The sequence below is a fragment of the Pteropus vampyrus genome, unplaced genomic scaffold, assembly GCF_000151845.1.
Source record: "Pteropus vampyrus isolate Shadow unplaced genomic scaffold, Pvam_2.0 Scaffold122, whole genome shotgun sequence".
Lineage (NCBI taxonomy): Eukaryota > Metazoa > Chordata > Mammalia > Chiroptera > Pteropodidae > Pteropus > Pteropus vampyrus.
In genome coordinates this window covers 1709128-1729051 of record NW_011888903.1, presented here as the reverse complement: position 1 = coordinate 1729051, position 19924 = coordinate 1709128, and the positions used below count along the sequence as shown (strand labels likewise).

Sequence of the window (19924 nt, the reverse complement as noted above, 5' to 3'; positions counted from 1 at the left end):
AGCTGAATTAAAAAGAACAAAAACAAACATGGAGTAACCTGTCAAAAGAATCTTGGGGTTGTGAAATGTAGTAGACTGTATTTTACAAAGCTATCTGCAACATCATCTGCCATCACACACACTGTTCTTACGATGACACTCCTTTCATCTACAGTGGAAGTGATGTTATGTGACTTCCAAGGTTAGGTCATAAAAGAGGATACAGCTCCTATATGGTCCTCTTGGGACATTCAGAGTTCTGAGCTGCCATATAAGCAGCCCTGAGACTACCCTGAAATGCCCTGAGGCCACCTTGTTTAGAGGAAGTCCAAGCTAGCTCACACAAGCCACTCTGTGAGAGGACCTGAGACTACAGGAAGCAGGAACAATGCCCCGCCCACCTCCAGCTGCTCCAGCTCCCCACTCCCCTTCCCTCTTCTATCTCCAGCCTTTATCTGAGGCACCTACATGAAAGACCACAAGACAGGAACCAGCCAGCAGAGCCCTTCCTGAATTCCTGACCCACAAAACATGTGAGATAATAAAATGATTATTATTGTTTTAAGCCACCTAGTTTGGGGATGGTTATGCAGCAATGGTAACTGGAATATGGGATATATAAGCAAGGAAAGCTACTGAGATGATTTTGAAAGGTAAAAAAGACAAGGCTAGATCCTACTTGAGCAGAGATGTATTTATACCTTACTCAAATTAAAATGCTAAAAAGTTCTTTAATGTCACCAAGGTTTGTTTGGAAGGGTTTAGAGACCTTAAATTATTTTCCAAACTTGGACAATGTTTGGAAAGTTTCATGTGTCTATTTGTAGAGATATTAGTTGATTAAAATACTTGAGCACCCATTTGGTGCTAGGCACTAGGCTATATTATCCCAGTGTGGGATATAACATTTCCACATTTTTGTACCTACATACTGGTCTATACAGTTACTTAAGCTTACAGATATAAAGAAAGAAAGTCAATACAGATTGGAGGGTAGTAACTACCATCTGACTCAGCTCGAAGAGAAGATTGTAATGTGCTATTCTCAATTTGAAGTAAAAAGGCCAAGTACCAGTATGATTGAGATTTTTAGATTCTAAGAGCTCGAGGGCCTCTTGGTTCCCATATCACAGCATTTGCACCTTTGTTAAACATTGTCACATTCTCCCTTTCTTATTCATTAACAGCTATTTGTTTTATAGCTCTCTCTTCTTGGTCTTGCTCCTCTTTCTATCTTACGTGCCTCCCCTGTACTAGACACACAGTTGATGCTCCATGAATGTGTGTTGAACAAATGTTCCAACACTGGGAGGCCTGACTCCCACTCCTGGGTTTGCCACATTCCCCAACATCCCTGCCAACCCCCTCCTCTCCTGGCTTCTAATTCCTCAGCTGCACAATGAGGACGTTGGACTCGTGTGGTCTCTAATGGCCCTTTCCATTCTCATATGTTTGGGAACTCTCCATGAAATCATTGAACTGTTTGGATCATCAGGTGAGTGCCTACAATGCTTGTCACACACCTATGCACTCCTGACCCATCTCACCTACTCTTCAGGCAATGCTGGTGTTTGTGCTTTCACTGGAATCACTTCAAAGCTACTCCTTTTCATTCCCATTAAATTGTAGTCAGAACCACTGTTAGCAGGTGTATGCTAGCGTTAGATTGGAGCCAATTGCTCCTACTTTTCCTGATGATAAAATGTCCAATATCATGTTGTTATAGCCAGGAACATAACTATAAGCGCATAGTTCCCAAACATTCAGAAGGGCTCATCAGGCTTAGTTAAGTGCAGATCGCCAGAGCCCTGACCCACATGCAGATGATTAGGGTCACAGTCAGGACATACACAGCAAGGTACAAAGTACAAGCAGGAGCAGCTGTCTCATAGCTTTGCCTCTAGCTTATATTCATTCCATTGCTTTTTTTCAGTCTTTTTCCCTCATGCAGACCTGAGCTTTTAAAAAATAATCTGTAATGAGCTAAGGAATTGACTTTTAGAAAGGGAATAACTCAAGTGTAGATAAAATATTGGGTCACCTGAGCAACATTATTTTGGCTCGCAGAAAGGCTGTACCTCCATGATGATTATTTTATGTGTCAACTTGACTGGGCTAAGGGATGCCCAGATAGCTGGTAAAACATCATTTCTGGGTGTGATAGGGCGTTTCTGGAAGAGATTAGCATTTGACTCAGTAGACTTAATAAAGATCTGTCCTCACTAATGTGGGTGAGCATCGCCCAATCTGTTGGGGCCCCAAATAGAACAAAAAGGCAGAGGAAGTACGAATTCTCTCCCTTCTTCAGCTGGGATGTCCATATTCTCCTGCCCTTGGACATCGAAGCTTCTGCTTCTTGGGCCTTCCGACTCTGGGGCTCACACTAGTAGCCATTCCCTTTCCATGAGGCCTTCGGATTCAGATCGAAGTGTACCATCTTACTGCATTCTAAGCGCAGTAGCTTTCCACGAAGAATCCTTACCAGGGCTTCGAAAACATGCACCATCTGGTACCTCCTGCTTGATTTTTTAACCACATTTTCTCTTTGTTGTCTTAGACAGTCAACACATGCTTTTCCCTCTGCCTAGAACTCTTCTCCCTCCCTCTGCAAGTGGTTGGCTTTGGCTTAAATGTCCCTCCCCAAAGAAATCCTCCCTATGACTCAATCCCTATTATTCTCTCTCCCAGCACACTTTTATTTCCTTCAAGAGCTTGTCCAAGTATTTTATAATTAATTAACTTAATTGTCTATTTTTTTTATTGTCTGTCTCCTTCCTCCCCTGATCCAGACACTAAACTATAAGCATCTCTTCCATCGTCATCATCATCATCATCATCATCATCTTCATCATCATCATTATCATCATCGCCACCACCATCATGATAGCTGACATTTCTATAAGGCTGCCTTGTCGTAGGCATGCAACATAACCTCATTTCATCCTCAAAATAATGCATATTCAATGCCACAAAAAGAAATGAAGTTTTGATAGATGCTACAACATGGACGAACCTTGAAAGCATGCTGAGTGAAGAAACCAGATACAAAAGGCTACATATTGTATGAGTCCATTTATATAAAATATCCAGAATAGACAAATCCATAGAGATAAAAATAGACTGTCGATTGCCAAGGGTTGAGGATTGGGGTGTGTGTATAACTTCTTAATGAGTACTAGATTTTCTTTTGAGGTGATAAAAATGTTCTCGAATTTAAAAGCAGTGATAATTGCTTAACATTATGACTGTACTAAATACCACTGGATTGTTAACTAACAAATGGTTAGAATGGTAAATTTTGTTATATGAATTTTCACACACACACACACACACACACACACACACACACACACACAGAGTTCCCTGGGTACTTAGAGCACCTCTCTTGTCACAGTAGTGTGGCTCTGTCCTTCTGGGACTGTGGTTGTCCTGGGTGGTCTGCTGCTGGGACACTCTTCCTCCCAATGGCCATCCAAAGGTCACTCTCCCAATCTTCGCCTCCACGCCAAAGTCTCCCTCTCCCTGCCACTTCAAGTACAACCTCTGCCTCTGCTTCCGGAAAGTCTTTCAAATTATTTTAACCTCTGATTTCTGCTTTTCTAGTTTCTTAAAGTAACTATTAAGCTCTTGACTCTATACAGCCTTATCTTTTTCACTGATTGTTTCACCTCTTCAGTACTGTTGTCATCTTGGCCAGTATAGGTAAGACCATGAGTTCTAGTCTTTGTGGAGCTTCCAAGAGCCTCAGGATCCCTGCACACAGTGAAATGATGCATTAATGAAATGATTACTGCTTCCACATTTATTTGAGGAAACAAAACACATATACATAAATAGTGAAAAATCAGTGCAAGTAAATGCTTTAGGAGCTCAGAGACTGTTGGGTAGCTGGGTAAGTCATTCATTTAATCAATTCATTCAATAAGCATTGATCAGTCACTTATCATGTGCCAGGCACTGTGTTGAGTAATGGAAGATAATATTTTATATTTGAATAGGATGATATTTGAACAAGGTTTAAAGAGTGAGTAGAATTTATGTAGCCAGAAAAAAAGTAAGAATCCTGTGAAAAGAAGAATGTGCAAAAATGAGATATGAAAATAGACTAGATTGGCTTATGGAGATTTCCGTAACATCAAAAAAGATCTATATATACTGGCATGAAAAGATGTTCTAGATATGCTAAGTGGAAAAAGCAAGTTGCAGTGAAGTGTTCTTAATATAATTTCATTTTTTTTTTGCAAACATATGTCAATATATGTGGCTAAAAGAAGACAAGGAATATATACAGAACTAGGGGCAATCTCTAGGGGCTAAAATGATATGTGTATATGTGCGGGGTCTCATTATAAACTTTCATAAGTTAAAATTTTTTTCCAGTTAAGTATGTATTACTTCTGTAATGGGGGAGGGGGGACACAGAGGGAGAAAAAGCTAAGATAAAAATAAACAAATATTTTAAATAAATAAGCTAGGGAGTTTGGACCTAACTTGGTACGCAAAGTGAGCCAAGTGTAAATATTGGGAAAGCCTTAAAGGCTTTTGAGAACATTTCGTAAATATTCCAATAGACTATGATAGTCCTGAGCAAATATCTTCTGCTGGAATAGCATTTCTCCCAGCAGGCGGGGTGGGGGGTGTGGGGGGTGTCTGCATACTTGCCCAGTGGTCTGCTGGCCTCCTGCAGAACCTAGGGCCCTGAGTCTGGGAAGTGTTGCTTTTGCCTGGTAGATTAACAACCCCCTTCATTGTGGAGGGAATTACAAGGGACTTCAGAACAAATAAAACAAAACAACAGAAATCTTTGGATATAATCTGTTTTCTTTCCTCATTCTCTTGGTAGTTTAGCTGTAATACCGAAAACAAAGCAGAGAGGGAAGAAGGAAGAGGGAGAGAGTGAAGGAGAAAGATCTGTCCTCAAATGGGCCTTCCATCCCCAACAGATTTTCTTTTCCAAAACAGCAGGGTGAGAGGCTGATAAACTGTGAGTCACTGTAGTTCAAATCTGTAAAACCAATTAGCTAATTCATTTGAGTAATCCAAGTGGAAAAAGATAAGAAATGCAAAATAAAACCACCGTGTTTTACCCCAGCCAGACACAGTCAGCTGCTCCCTTGGGAGACAGAGTAGTTTTCCTGTCTCCACTGGGCTGACCGGGCTTGCACAAGATAGAAGCCGCCTTCAGCCAGCCCTGAGCTTCCCTTCCTCTCTGGGTCCTGTGCCCTGCCTCCTAAAGGCCAGCAGTAGGGGTCTTCCCACTCCCCTTTAGAGAACCAGCAAGGTGGAAACCCATGCCTCAGCCTTCCATTTTGCTCCATTTCTTTAGGAATGGATTGAGAGGAGGCCCAGAATTGAAAGTCTATAACCTATCACCTACAAGAGTGAGTTCTAGACCAGAAGTTCACAAACTGCAATTGCTGCTGGCCTTGAAGATGGAGGAAGGGGCCACGAGACAAGGAATGCAGTTGACTTCTAGAAAGATAAGGCAATGGATTCTCCCCCTTGAACCTCCAAAAGGAACACAGTTCTTCTGATACCCTGATTTTAGGGCTTTCCGACCTCCACAAATGTAAGATAACAAATTTGTGTTGTTTTACAGCAGTGAATTTGCAGTGATTTGTTAACACAGCAGTATGAAACTAATATCCCCCCTTTACTGTAGTTGGCTGAGAGTCTTGTAGCTGAGAAAGGGGTTCTATAGTAAATCTAACCAAAAGTAACCTCACAGGGTGATCTGATTATAAATTCCTAACTGGCAGGTCATTGTGGGTAGCCATACCCCAGGCATATAACTTCTCTAGTGAAAGGTTATCTTTGCCTTAAGCAAGCCCTGTCCATTGTTGCCGGCATGAAGACTAACATACCTTTGAAATGCCACAAGTAATTCTCTTTTCCAAACCCCTGGAAGGCATAACCACCCTCAAAGGAGCACGTAATTTTGTTAACTATCCTGTATATTGCTTTCTCCACCTTTGTGTAATCTCTTTACCTTCCCTCCTTAATTCCAAATGTATTTTTAAAAACTGCAAAACTGTCCTTTTCTGGAGCATTTGAGATCTTTCTTCCCAGCAATTGTTTGGCTCAAATAGACTCATAAAAATTCCCTACAGGTTTGAAGGTTCTTAACATTGATACTCTTGACCACTGAAACATCTATATCTAACTGAAGGTTAAGTAAGTCAGTGACATTTGACCCTTTCATCAAACCCAACTAAGAAGTTTTGTTGCATTGATCATAAAGACTTCTAGTAAAATAAAATAGCACTACAGTTACACCTGCAGCTCCAATTCCCAAACTGCCAACCACAGATACAGAACCACTTGATATTCAAATGGGGGCTCAACCACCATTTGACCTTCTAGGGTATATCAAAGAGAATCTTTAATTTAAATCAAAAATAATTATATATTTTTTATTATTACCAAAGTAATACAAACAAAAACATTAGGAAATACAGAGGAAAAAACCAGCAACAACAAATATTACTCATGATTTCACCAAGAGGTAATAACCATTGCTAACACTCTGGTTCTCTTTCCAGGTCTTTTAAAATGACTGTATTGTGTACACAATTTTTTATATTATTCATTCTAAAATATATGTGCATTACTTTAAAATATTGATATAAACATCTTACCATGTCAACAAAATGCATTTGCAACAATACTCAGAATGTAATCAGGGGACCCTGGGCATCCCAAGGCCTTTTCAGGGGGCGGTTCATGAGGTCCAAACTATTTTTATTTTAATAATAATACATTATTTTTTTCCCATTCTTTTAACATGAATATGGAATAGTTTCCTAGAGGCTACATAATATATGATTGTTTGAATGCTGAAGCAGATATGAAAATCCAGCGACCTTCTATTAATTTTGACGTTAAAGAAAATAGCACAAATGTAAAAACAATGCCACTCTTCTCACCTTTTTTTTTGGAATATATACTTATTTTTCATAAAATGTTATTCATGTTACCATATAATGGAGTCTGTTTTAAATGAAATAATGACTATTTCTTAAATCTCTCTGTTTTAATTTAGAAAGTTTTGATAGATGTAGCACACATAAACGAAACCTCTTTGGAACTTCCAATAATTTTCAAGAGCATAAAGGGGTCCTGAGACCAAAAAATTTGAGAACCTCTGATCTACAATATTATTTTTAATAGATGATTTAGTCCATTGCACTGGAGTATCATAATTCATTCAACTAGTAAGTAATGCCTAAATAAGACCCTTAATTTGTGTACGCTCTCAATTATTTCTTTACGATAATTTTCAGGGATTATTTTTTAAATGTATATTTATTTACTTATTGTACAAAAATGGACTAACATCAATAATACAATTCACGCCCCCCCCCAGCCAATCAATTTTTCCGTTCTTTCTGTTTCCTTCCAATCAACAAAGAGGCATGTAAAGCTTTTAAGATTCTTATTAGCTTAAGACTTCAGCACTAGGTAACCATTTCCAAGGGGAAAATACCTTGTGGGTCATCTAGTCCAATGGGTTCCAACTTAATCACGCTGGAATCTTTTAAAATAGCAAATGGGAAAGAACTCTGCAATTCTGTTACCTTTATCTATATGCTACCTGTTGGTGGAATGAATATATTTTTTTAAAATACAGGCCGAAACGAATGTTGGTGTCCTGCATGCTCGGGCAGCCCTCTCCTACCGAAGCTTGGGGTAGCGCCCTGAGGCCTTGTCTAGCTGTCTGTCCATCCTCTCCACAGGCCAGTGAGCTCCTTCTGGGCCAGCTCCTACGGCGTCTCCTCCCTTCTATTTCCAATGCTAAGCACAGTGCCAGGCACTTACTAAGGGTGCCAGAAATTTTTGCACTGTTGAAAAAAGGCTCTATCCTTGAGGATTCTTATTCAGTCGGCCTGAGGCAGTTCCCAGAAATCTGTATTTTAATAAATCCCGCCTTCAATGTCAAATAACAAGGGTTCAGTGTCAGCTCTACTGGGTAACGAGCTAGGCGATTCGACCACTCGGTTCCTCAGTCTTGCATCCCCAAAACGGGGCACATAGCTGCTTGTGAGGATTCACGAGCTCATGCGCGTCACTTTCCCAGTTCCGTGACTCGCACTGATAAACCTAGAGACAGGGCCTAACAGGTGGGTCTGCTTGAGCCTGAGGTAGCCCCTCGCAAAGAAACCCGAGATGCGAGCGTGGGAAAGGACCGAGGAAAAGTGCGCGTGGGCGGTGGGGGTGGGGCCTCCGTGGGGGCCGCGCCGGGGGCGGAGCCGCGCCGGGGCGGGGCCACGGGCCGGGGGCGGGGCCACGGTGGGGCCACGGGCTGGGGTGCCGCAAGCGGGGGCTGGGCCGGGGCTCGGGCCGGTCGCCGCTGGGAGCCTCCCCTGAGTGAGAGACGCCTCCTGGCGGGAGCCGTCGGCGGCGAGGAGCCCAGGGAAGGCAGAGGGAAAGAGGGGGCGGGGCGGCGGGTGGGCCTGTTTCTTTAAGGTGTCCGAGGCTCGCGGGCGCTGCGCGGAGGGACTGCGCGGAGGCGCGGCCTGCCTCCCTCGCACAGCCTGCAGCGCTCCCGGGCTGGACAGACCCGCGGGGAACCAGGGCAGCGGCCTCGCGGTGCCGCGGCGCTCGGTGAGCGGGAGCGGGACAGGGCAGCGTCTGTGGACGGGAGGGTCTGGGCCGCGAGCGCGGGCCTCTGGAGGCCGAGAGGGACTTCTCGGGAGCCAGGTGAAACGGAGCTTCTCGCTCGTGGCCTGAACCCCGCCTAAGCAGAGGACAAAGTCGGGGTACGCCGCCGGTGGGTGCTAGGTGCGGGCACGCAAGCCAGGGCGGCCCGGGCCCCTCGAGCCGGCGGCACCTCTGCGGCGCCCTCCTCTGCATCGCTGGTGCCCGCATTCCTGGCCTTGTCCTTGTCACTCGCGCGTCGGTGAGCTGATGGTGCAGAGCTGCGGTGGCCTCTGCCTCCTTACCAGGCAGCAGGGACTCGGTCCAGCGGCACAAAGGCTGCTGTCATTGCTCTCTCCCTTAGGGTCAGCGCAAGGCTCTCCACAGCCTGAGAAACTAGTCACGATGTATGAAAACAGTTTTGATGCGGTATTGTTCTGAACTCCTTAGGAAAAAAACAAGAAGCCCTTTAATTCTGTTAGCTGTTTTGTATATGCACCTATTTACTTGAATATTTTTCAGTAAGATTTTGGGAGTAAGATGAAGACAACCGTTAGAGGGTTTTGTTTTTTTTTAATCCCATTTTTGGTGGTTGAAAGATGAAAACTAGTTCTGGAAAAAACAGTTTTCCAGATACCTTCTTTGGCTTCCACAAATATGAACTCCAAAAATTATCCGACTTGGTATGTGTTGTTAAATAAATTAGATAACTGAGTTACTAACGGTCTTCAGGGATACATTGTAGGCCTCAGTAACAATCTCCAGGGCTTTCTCTTTCAAAATTGAGTCATACTGGGTACAAAGCCCTTTATTCTTTTCGCCTTCTTATTGTTTTTGCTTTATTGTACTTCGTAATACTTAGTTTAAAAGTTTATAGTAATTATAAAGGCCCCATAAATGCACCTTTATCCCTCTTACATCAATAGTCATTTATTTTAATTGATTCTGTTTTGGAAGTGTGTTTCAACACCAAGAAGTTTATCTTCTCTTTTTTAAAAGTTTAATAGCCATGTTGGTTGTTTATTCACTGTCAGAATTTATGCTGGTCTTTTTTCCTTTTTCTTTTTAAACTATAATATCTTCTTAATGACTTTGAAGACTCTAGTACATGTGGTATAGAATCAAAAGAATATTTTCACATTTTAATAACTCACTCAGCGTTCTTAATGCAGTTAATAATTTACTATCCCCTTTGTTGTTTGTTATAGTATTTAAGGAATGACAGGCTACTCCTTTCTTTGAGCTGCTTCATTCCAACTAATTATGTTGAGAGACAATGAAATAGTCATCATCACTAGAATAATTTGCATTTAAAAACTTCGTTTTAATTCTGTGAATTAAAATATTGTTAAGTGGTTTTTTTAAATTATAATTCAGTATTAGTCGTTTTTATGCAAGCTTAAAGTTGAATAATGGACGTAAAACTAAAGTTGAGTAGTAGCAGTGCAGTATTGAAACTGCTTGACATACTCTCAGGTTACTGAGGACATATATATTCACTTTAACTTTCACAGTGACCATTTCTGGATAGTCTGAAAAATTTTCAGTATTCTAGATCTTTGAAGATGGCTAACAAAACATTACTATATAAAATTGCAGGATTTTTGTTTTCATGTTTAATCTTTCATTGAGGGATCTTAAAATGATCACTGAAAAGTTTCTGACACAATATTAGTTTAGTTTTTCATTTTTGTATTTGTTTTTACCCTAGCATGTTTTTTCAATTAAAGTTTTTTTTTCTTTTTGTTTGTTTAGCTTCCTGAGTGTTACTGATTGTTTTTGAAGAAACATGAAGTCACAATCTGTTGTTATGCTTACTCTAGCCATCCTGGTGTTCCTGACATGGGTCCCTGTTTCATTGAGTTGTAACAAAGCACTCTGTGCTAGTGATGTGAGCAAATGCCTCATTCAGGTAAGACTGAGTATTCCATTAATATTAAAATATATTGTAGAGCAGATATAGAGTGCATATAATACAGTATAAGGCCTGAGTATTAGGTCAGGGCCTGGGTTACTGCATATAAGCAAGGTCAGATTCAAGAAGTTCAGTACTGAAAATAATACCCAGCTTATAACCATGCCATTACAAGATGATGCATACTCTGCTCAGTTAAATTAAAGGGTTCCCTTGTATAATCCAGTTTACATAGCAAACTATATTTTTAAAAAATTTAGCTAGTCAAATATTAGACAAACTGTATCCTAAATATAATGTGTTAGCTGTCTATTCTGTGTAAGAAGTTACCCCTAAATATAGCAACTTAATTCAGTAAACATTTGTTATTTCAGGCAGTTTCTGAGAGTTGGGAATCTAGAAATAGTTGAGCTGGGTGGTTCTGGCTCAGCATTTCTCAGAAGGTTGCAGGCAAGTTGTTGCTGGGGACTGGAGAATCTGCTTCTAAGATACTTCACAATTATCTTTTTCAATCATCAAGGCAGTGGTGTAGCTACCACTGTTATTTTTCTGAAGAGAAAAATGAGGTTAAGTAATTTGGCTAGGCTCATATAGCTAGTAATTGGCTGTGGAATGTGGTCTGTATTTGACTCCATAGCCCATGGCCTTTCCAGTAATCATACTGGGTATTACTCTTCATAAAGTTGTGCTATTTGGTGGTGAACTTCATGTCTTATATATATCGCTGTTCTCTTTCATCTTATTCCAAGGGTCCCCAACCCCGAGGCCATGGACCAATACCGATAGGTGGCCTGTTAGGAACTGGGCCTCACAGCAGGAGATGAGCAGCTGGTGAGGGAGCAGTGCTTCATCTGTATTTGCAGCCACTCCCCAGTGCTAGCTAGCATCGCAGCCTCGGCTCCACCTCAGATCATCAGGCATTAGATTCTCTAAGAGCACCGGTCCCTGGGGCCAAAAAAGTTGGGGATCACTTACTGTATAAGACCATCAGCAATCTTGTGCCCTTGTATGTCTGCATTTATTAGCTTCCCTTCTAGTTATTGACTGTTGATGAAGAAATGGTAGAATTCTCTGTATGAGTCAGCTACTTCTTGGCTGTAATCTTGACATTGAGAGCAATTGTGTGTATGTACTAGAAGTGATAATGATTTTTATAGATCAGAGGCATTTCGTATTTATTTCTGACATTTCGGTCCTTCTCATTAATAGTTGAAATTCTAGGAAGCCTGGCCTTTCTTTGAGGCCAGGCATATTCTGTTTACTTTTACTTTGCATTTCAAACCAAAACATTTAACTGGAGAAGTTCATTGGTTGGTTTTAAGTTTTTTCACTATGGACAGTTTTAAGCACAAATATAAGAGAATATAATGAATAGTAGTTAGAATCAGCAGTTATAGCAATCACTAATTCATGGCTACTCTTATTTTATCTACTTTCCCCTACACTAACCGCCCCCAGCTCTATTTTAATTTCAAGCAAATCCTTGATACTATTTTATCATAATCCTAATATCTATCTCTTAAAGATAAAAATTCTTTAAAACATAGCTGTTAGCAATTTAAAAATTAACAATTCTGTACTATCTAATTTTATACATGGAACTTTTGATATGGAATGTCTGCTTACACTTGTGCTGGCTGAAAATTTTATAGTCTGCATATGAAGTCCATCTTTGTGCTGTGGTCAGATAGGAAATCTGCCACTTCCCAGGTTGTTTCAATGTAGCTTCATTATTCATTAATAGAAATAAAGTGTCATAACAATTGCTATATCCGTGTTTAAAGGAAATTCACTTAAATTCCAAGTTATTTTTTGACTCTTCAAGCCTATAATTTCCATTAGTTCAAATGATGAAAAATTAGAGCTTATTTAAAATACCTTGCTTATTAAGGGAGTATTTTAAAAAGAAAGCTTTTGGTTAATATTGATAAATACGCTCAAAGATTTTCTGTTTGTTTTGCTTTTTATTTAAAAAATTTGTAATACAAAACACTTCACAAACTAAAAAGTGCTATACAAGAATAAAAACTAGAAAATCATGTGAAACTTCACCTGTTAAATGACAATTCTAGTAAACTCATTGGAAAGAAGCTAGGACTTTTTTTTTTTTTTTTTAACCACTAAGTCAATGGTGCTAAGATTTCTCAGATTCCCGTTGTTCCTCCAGAGCCAAGAATCATCAAATCTTTTTCTGGAGTAGTAGAGATAACTCTTGTGAATAGTGGCAGAGTATTTGAGGTTAAAAATATCAAGAGCTCCAGTACTGAGAATTTTCTTGTTTGTTTATTCATAAATGCTTATTGGACATTGAAGTGAAATGTAATTAGTTCCACCATTTGTCTGGTTTTCTGGACTCCAGAAATCAAGCAGATTATTTTACATTCTGAGCTTTACTTTCCTTGTATTGCTCTTACTATGGCTATGTAACAACCACCCCAAATATCAGTGGCTAAAAACAGCATTTATTTTGCCCAGGAATTTATGCCACATAACATTAGTTGGGGCAGCTCGAAGATAGAGGGCTGGAATTATCTGAAGCAACACTATTGATTAGGACTTTCTACATTGGTAGATATGGTCTACATCCGCCCAGTGCAGTAGAAATTAGCCACACGTAGCTGCCAAGTACTTCGAATATGACTAGTATGATTGAAAAACAGATTTTTAAATTTTATTTAACTTTAACTTAAATTTAAATAGCTACATGTGACATCATATCAGTAATTTCTGAGTTATATTTGTATTTTCTAGTTTATGTTTATATCAATACAATGTATAAAATAAATTACATAATATATTTTTATTTATATTTTAAGTAATTATGAGTTTTTTTCTTCGACTATACATTAATACTAGATAAAATTGATTATAAAGTAGATTTATAATGTAAATTCTACCTTCTATTTTTTAAATTAAGTTTTTATGGTGACATTGGTTAACAAAATCCAGTAAGTTTCAGCTGTACCCTTTAACATTAAGGCATATATATATTTACACTAAGGCATATATATATTTGCCTTACATTTAACATTCAGGCATATATATATTTACACTGTGTGTTCACCTCCCATAGTTAGATTTCTTTCTGTTACCACATATTTGACCCCTTTTACCCCATTTACCACTCCCCTCGCCTACCCATTTACAGGTATATTTTAAAACTGACAATATTTAAACCATGTTTATATTGTAATGATTATGTATTGTTGACTCTATGGTCAGTCACACAGGGTACTGATTACATTGCCTTTCTTGAGTGAGTTTGTTTTTCTTGAGTTTCTAATTGTCTTTCTTGATTTTGCATCATCAATCATTAACACCTTACATTGTTTTAAATTCTTAATCTGTTTTTCTCCCAATGGAGCCTTCAGTCTTGTTTCCAGACTTAACTGATTGCTCTCTAGGTCTGATCCAAACTCTCCTATAGTGCATTCCCACTCTTACTTTACTAAATTTGTTTCACTATTTCTTTGATTCTTTATCTTGTTCTTTCTTAATTTATTCATTTTTATTGTTACATGCCCTAAAGTATCTTCTAAGAAAGGCAGTATTAGAAGTAAACTTTGTGGGTCCTGCATATCTTGAAAATGTATTTAGTCTCACCTTATACCTGATTGGTGAGTTGCCTGAATACAGAACTATGTTAAAATCTTTTCCTTGGAAAATTTAAAGACATTTCTCAAATGTCTTCACACTTCTGGAATTCCATATTGCTGGTCAGAAGTCTGATGTAAATCTCCTTTTTTTTTCTCTATTGGTGACTTTGTTAGATTTTTTTCTTCCTTCTCTCTGGATACTTTTAATTTTATCTCCTTATCCTTGATGTGGTTCTTTTCGTGCCAGCATCATTGTGTTGGCCACTTTGAGAATCTTTTTTTGGCGAGGAGGGATTTATTTTAGGCTAAAGACTGGAATATTCTCTTTTATTATTATTATTTTTATATGTAATATCCTCTTTTCTATTTGGAGCTCTATTAGTTTGAGTCTATGATGGATGCTCTATGTCTTAGATTTTTTTAAACAGCTTTATCGAGATATGTAAATCTAATACTATAAAGTTCACCCATTTAAATGTGCAATTCATTGGTTTTTAGTGTATTCACAGAATTATACTACTATCACCACGATATAATTTTAGAATATTTTCCTCACCCTAAAAAAACCTCATATTCATTCACAGTCACTCCCCATTCCTTCCTTCCCACCCTTTGGCAACCATTAATCTACTTCTATTCTGTAGATTGAATACGAGTGGAATCATACACGATGTTGTCTTTTCTGTCTGGCTTCTGTTATTGAGCATAATGCTTTCACGATTCATCCATGTTATAGTATGTATCAGTACTTCATTTTTTATTGGTCAAGCAATATTCCAGTATATGGATATACTGCATTTAATTAATCATCAGTTGATGTTTCTACTTTTTTGGCTAAGGTGAATAATGCTGCTGTGAATATTCATGTATAAGTTTTTATATGGATATATGTTTTCATTTCTTTTGGATATATATCTGAGAGTAGAATTGCTGGGTCATATTTTCTATGTTTTAACGTTTTGAGGAACTGCTAAAGTATTTTTCAAAGTTACTGCGTGCATTCCCACCACCAGTGTATAAGGGTTATAATTTCTCTTTATCCTTACCAGCACTTGTTATTATCTGTCTTTTATTATTATTATTATTATTATTATTATTATAGCCATCTTATTGGGTATGAAGTGTTTTGATTTGCATTTTTCAAATAACTAATGATATTGAGCATCTTTTCATGTGCTTATTGGCCATCAGTATATTATCTTTGGAGAAATATCTATTCAGAACCTGTGCCAATTTTTTAATTGGCTTATTTGTCTTTTTATTGTTGAGTTCTTTATGTATTTTGAGTACAAGTCTCTTATCAGATATATAACTTGCAAGTATTTTCTCTCATTCTGTAGGTTGTTTTTGCACTTCATGGTTTCATTTACAAAACAAAAGTTTTAAATTTTGATTAGTCTTAATCTATTTTTTCTTTTGTCACCTGTGCATTTAGTGTTGTAGCTAAGAAAACATTGACTAACTCCAGGCCACAAAGATCTACTTGTATATTTTCTAGGATTTTTATAGTTTTAGCTCATAATTTAGGTCCGTGGTTTATTTTGAGTTGATTTTTGTGTAAAGTATGAGGTAAGGGTCCAACTTAATTCTTTTGCATGTTGTTCCAGCACCATTTGTTGAAAAGACAATTTTTTCCCCATCGAATTTTCTTGGCACCCTTGTTGAAAATAATTTAACCTTAAATGTCAGAGTTTATTTTCCAGACTTTCAATTTTATTCCATTGATCTATATGTCTATCTTTATACTAGCACCACATTGTCTTGGTTATTGTAGCTCTGTGGTATGTTTTGAAATCAGGAAGTATGAGTTTCCAGTTGTGTTCTTTTTCAAGATATTTTGACTATTTTGGGTCCCTTGCATTACCATATTAATTTTAGGATCAGCTTGTCAATTTCTTTAATAAAGCCAGCTAGGTGTTTTTTAAAATAATAAATTTCATTTTTTGGAGTAGTTTTACTTACGTTTACAGAAAAATTGAGCAGAAGGTGGAGGAATATTTCACATATCCCTTTCCCCTATACATACCCACTGTTCTTATTATTAATATCTTGTATTAGTTGATACATTGGTTACAATTGATGAACCAATATTGACACACTATAATTAACTAAAATGTACAGTTTACATTCAGGTTCACTGTTTGTCTTGTATAGTTCTATGGGTTTTGACAAATGCATAATGTCATATATCTGCCATAACAATGTGACCAGAATAGTTTCATTGCCCTAAAAATTCCCCGCGCTTCCACCTGATTCATCCTTCTCCCTCTCTTTCCACCCCTTGCCCTGGACAAATCCCTAACAACCACTCATCTTTTTTTACTGTCTCTATAGTTTTAGAATTTCAATATGTCATATGGTTGGAATTATGCAGTATGTAGCCCTTCTAGGCTGGCTGCTTTCACCTCTGTGTCCTTTTATGGCATAATAGCTATTTCTTTTAATTGCTGATTTATATTTCATTTTATGGATGTCTTCAATTTGTTTATCCTATTAAGGGACATCTTGGTTGCTTCCAAGTTTTGGCAATTAGGAATAAAGCTGCTATAAACATCCATGTACAGGTTTTTGTGGGGATATAAATTCTTATTTCAGTAAAAACCAAGGAGCACAAATCCCAGATCATATGCTAAATATATGTTTACTTTTGTAAGAAACTGCCAAACTACCTTCCAAAATGGCCTTAACCTTTTGCACTCCTACCAGCAATGAATAAAGTTCCTGTTGCTCCACAACCTCGTCAACATTTGGTGTTGTCAGTGTTTTAAATTTTAGCCATTCTAATAAGTATATACTGCTATGTTACTATTGTTTTAATTTGCATTTTCCTAATGACATGATGTTGAGCATTTTATTTGCCACCTGTATATCATCTTTGGTGAGATGTCTGTATCTTTAGCCCATTTTTAAATTGAGTCGTTCATTTTCTTACTGTTGAGTTTTAAGAATTCTTTATATAATTTGGACAATAGTCCTTAGTCAGATTACGTTTTTATATGTATTTACTCCCAGTCTGTGGTTTGTCTTCTCATCTCTTGATAGTGTCTTTTGCAGAGCATAAGTTTTTAGTTTTTATGCAGTCCAGTTTATCTGTTTTTTCTTTCATTGATTGTGCCTTCAATATTGCCTGCTAAGATTTCGAATAGGGATTGCATTGAATCTGTAGATCAGTTTGAGAAGTACTGCCATCTCTTCTGATTCATGACCATGGAATGAATGTCTTTCCTTTTATTTAGATTTTTCTTATTTTTTTCAACAATATTTTGTAGTTTTCAGTGTACAAGTCTTATACTTTTTTAAAATTTATTCATAGGTATTTTATTCTTTGTGATATTGTAGATGGAATTGTTTTTTTCATTTTCAGATTGTTTCTTGCTTTTTTATATTGTGTCATAGATCTTAAATCTGTTTTCACTTTTATGTTCTGCTTTCTTGGAGATTTCCTTGACTTTACCTTTGAACGCTTTCTATTAAATTTTAAAAGTTTAGCAATAACTTAAAATTTTTAGGAGCCCTTATCTCCTTGTTAATTTTTTATATTAATACTTCTACTTGTTTTTGAATGCACTTTTTTCTCAGATATCTCTGAGGATACTCTTGGAAGTTTTATTGATATAAGTGGAGGTGTGTGTGTTCACCTCCACTCCTAATTCTGTTACCTTGATTTGTCTTTCTTCCAAGATTATCTTTTTCTTTTAATTTATGTCTCTTTCATGTGGCAGCACTCCTTCAAATGTCTAGTTTTACTTAGTTGTCCATTATAGTTAAGAATGCAACATTCAAAGTCTGGTTGGGAGACTGTATGTGGGCAGGCCTGAAACACACATACTGAAGGGTTTCACTTGAGGGGCAGGGAAGCTCTTGGTGCTGGAATATATTCTCTGCTATGAGGCTGATCATTTTTTTTGAAGAGAAGTTTTTGATTTGTTTGTTTTGATTGGCTGGTTTTCTTGCTGTGGTTGGAATGGGTGGGTGGTCAATAGATGCCTGCTTCTTGTCTTTTTGCTCTGGCTGGACTGATAGAAACTTGAACTTTAATGCCTTTTATTCCTATTCTCTTCAATTGAAGAACAGATTGGCTATTGGTGTTTCACCAAGAATTGTTAACTGGGGTTCTTGGATGTCTTAAAGGCTTCAGGGTATCTCCAGGATTATGTTCAGAATTGCATATGTATAGTATAAAAAAGGAAAAAAGTCCATTGCTTTCAGGAGATTCTCATAGTGGTTGACGGCTCTAAAAATTTAGATTAAGAATTGCTGGGGCTTTGCTTTTTCATTGCACATAACTACATTATTAAAATCCTGGTTTCATATTCAACAAAATATAAGACACATTGACATTTTAGATGACAATGATAGCTTTTCTTCTTAAACTTACAGAAGGAGAACAGATACAAAAATCAATGTGGGAAAGAAGTACTTTAAGAAAGGCAATGCTATAGAAGTTTAAAGAAAGATACCCTTTGAGAGGGAATTTAGATTTTCTTTTTGTTATTTTGGTTTGGTTTGAACATCTGTAGTGTTGAAGTGATGTACTATGAGGATGTTAGAACATTTGTTTATGTTGAGCCTTCTGCAACTCATGAAATAACTGAGTATAGAAAATTTTCCCTGGAACCTCATAGTTATGTAAATATTTTTTACTAGCGTGGCTATAAGGCAGTAGTCATTCCTGCCACTCCTACAAGTTGCTATGCATAACGGTGGTCCCTATATAAATATTTATTTTGTGCTTCTGATAGGAAAGAAATCTAGCTTTAAACATCAAGAAAGTAAAATTGTCATCTTGGTGTATTCCCTTGCTCATATAATGACTGGTTTAGCTGTCCTAGTTATATAGCCCTTTCTGCGGGGGAGTGGGGGGGGAATGGTAATATAGGATTTTGTTTTTAACAAGATCTTACTAGTTTTTTTCTTCTGCTTTGTGAAAAGAATGTTTAAAATTTGGATCAATGTTATGCTTTTACCCTAGAAATCTCTACACATTTTGTATTAAGAACTGAAAAAACCCTTATTGACTTGTGAGTACTTGGCTAGTATTTATGGTCCTATTTAGAATGATATAACATCGTATTTAATGAAAATATTCAAATTTAGGTTCAGAGATTGTCAATTCATTATTTTAGCACTTTACTGGTTATCTGAATATTTAGCACTTTTATGTACCAAATTGACAGTCTGCTCTAAAAATTGATTTAACTATTAAGTAAATCTTAGATTTTCTGAAATAGGTTGGGATTTCAAAATAGTTTCTTATTAATAATTCCATTTAAAGTGTATTTTGTCTTAAGTTAAAAATATAACTTCAGGGCTTTCTTAATCACAGTAAACTAAAAAAGTTAACTTATTTTTTTAATCAGTGCTAATTAAATTCTACATTAGTTTCTTGCTACAGTTATCTTGATTTATTACTATACAGTAATATTTTGGTTCGTAATATACAATGTTTCCTCTTTCCTCTTACAAACATTACCTTATTTTTCTATAGTGTTTTTTCTTCTTCATTCTACATCCCTGCTCTTAAAATTTATGGTTCTAACGCATTTTTGTCCTGTTTTGCTTCAGTTAACACCTCATGAAAATCTTTTAAATTAATGTCCAAAAGTAATGAGTTAGGCCTGATGTAATTTAAAGGAAGAATAAGTCATTGTTTCCTTTCAAATGTTGAATGCAGTTAGAATAGCTGCTAAAATTTATAAACAGTGACTAAAATTTATTTTCACTGGCTATTTCACCTGTCGAATTATTATATTAAAACAAAAATGAGGATTTCATTGGGACATGTGGAAAATTTCCA

General features: G+C 37.4%; 1 protein-coding gene across 2 annotated transcripts in view; it reads left to right on the top strand.

Moving 5' to 3' along the window:
- Nucleotides 1-8317: 8317 nt before the first annotated feature.
- TWSG1 (twisted gastrulation BMP signaling modulator 1) overlaps nt 8318-19924 on the top strand; it is a 43895-nt gene continuing 32288 nt past the window's right edge. The window contains exons 1-2 of one of the 2 annotated variants that reach the window (XM_023534182.1): nt 8318-8397; nt 10372-10528. In XM_023534182.1, the coding sequence (XP_023389950.1) occupies nt 10406-10528 (123 nt within the window). In that variant the 5' untranslated portion in view covers nt 8318-8397; nt 10372-10405. Of the gene's footprint in view, nt 8398-8435; nt 8584-10371; nt 10529-19924 lie in introns of those variants that run through there. The other variant, XM_011366161.2, reaches the window with a different exon arrangement.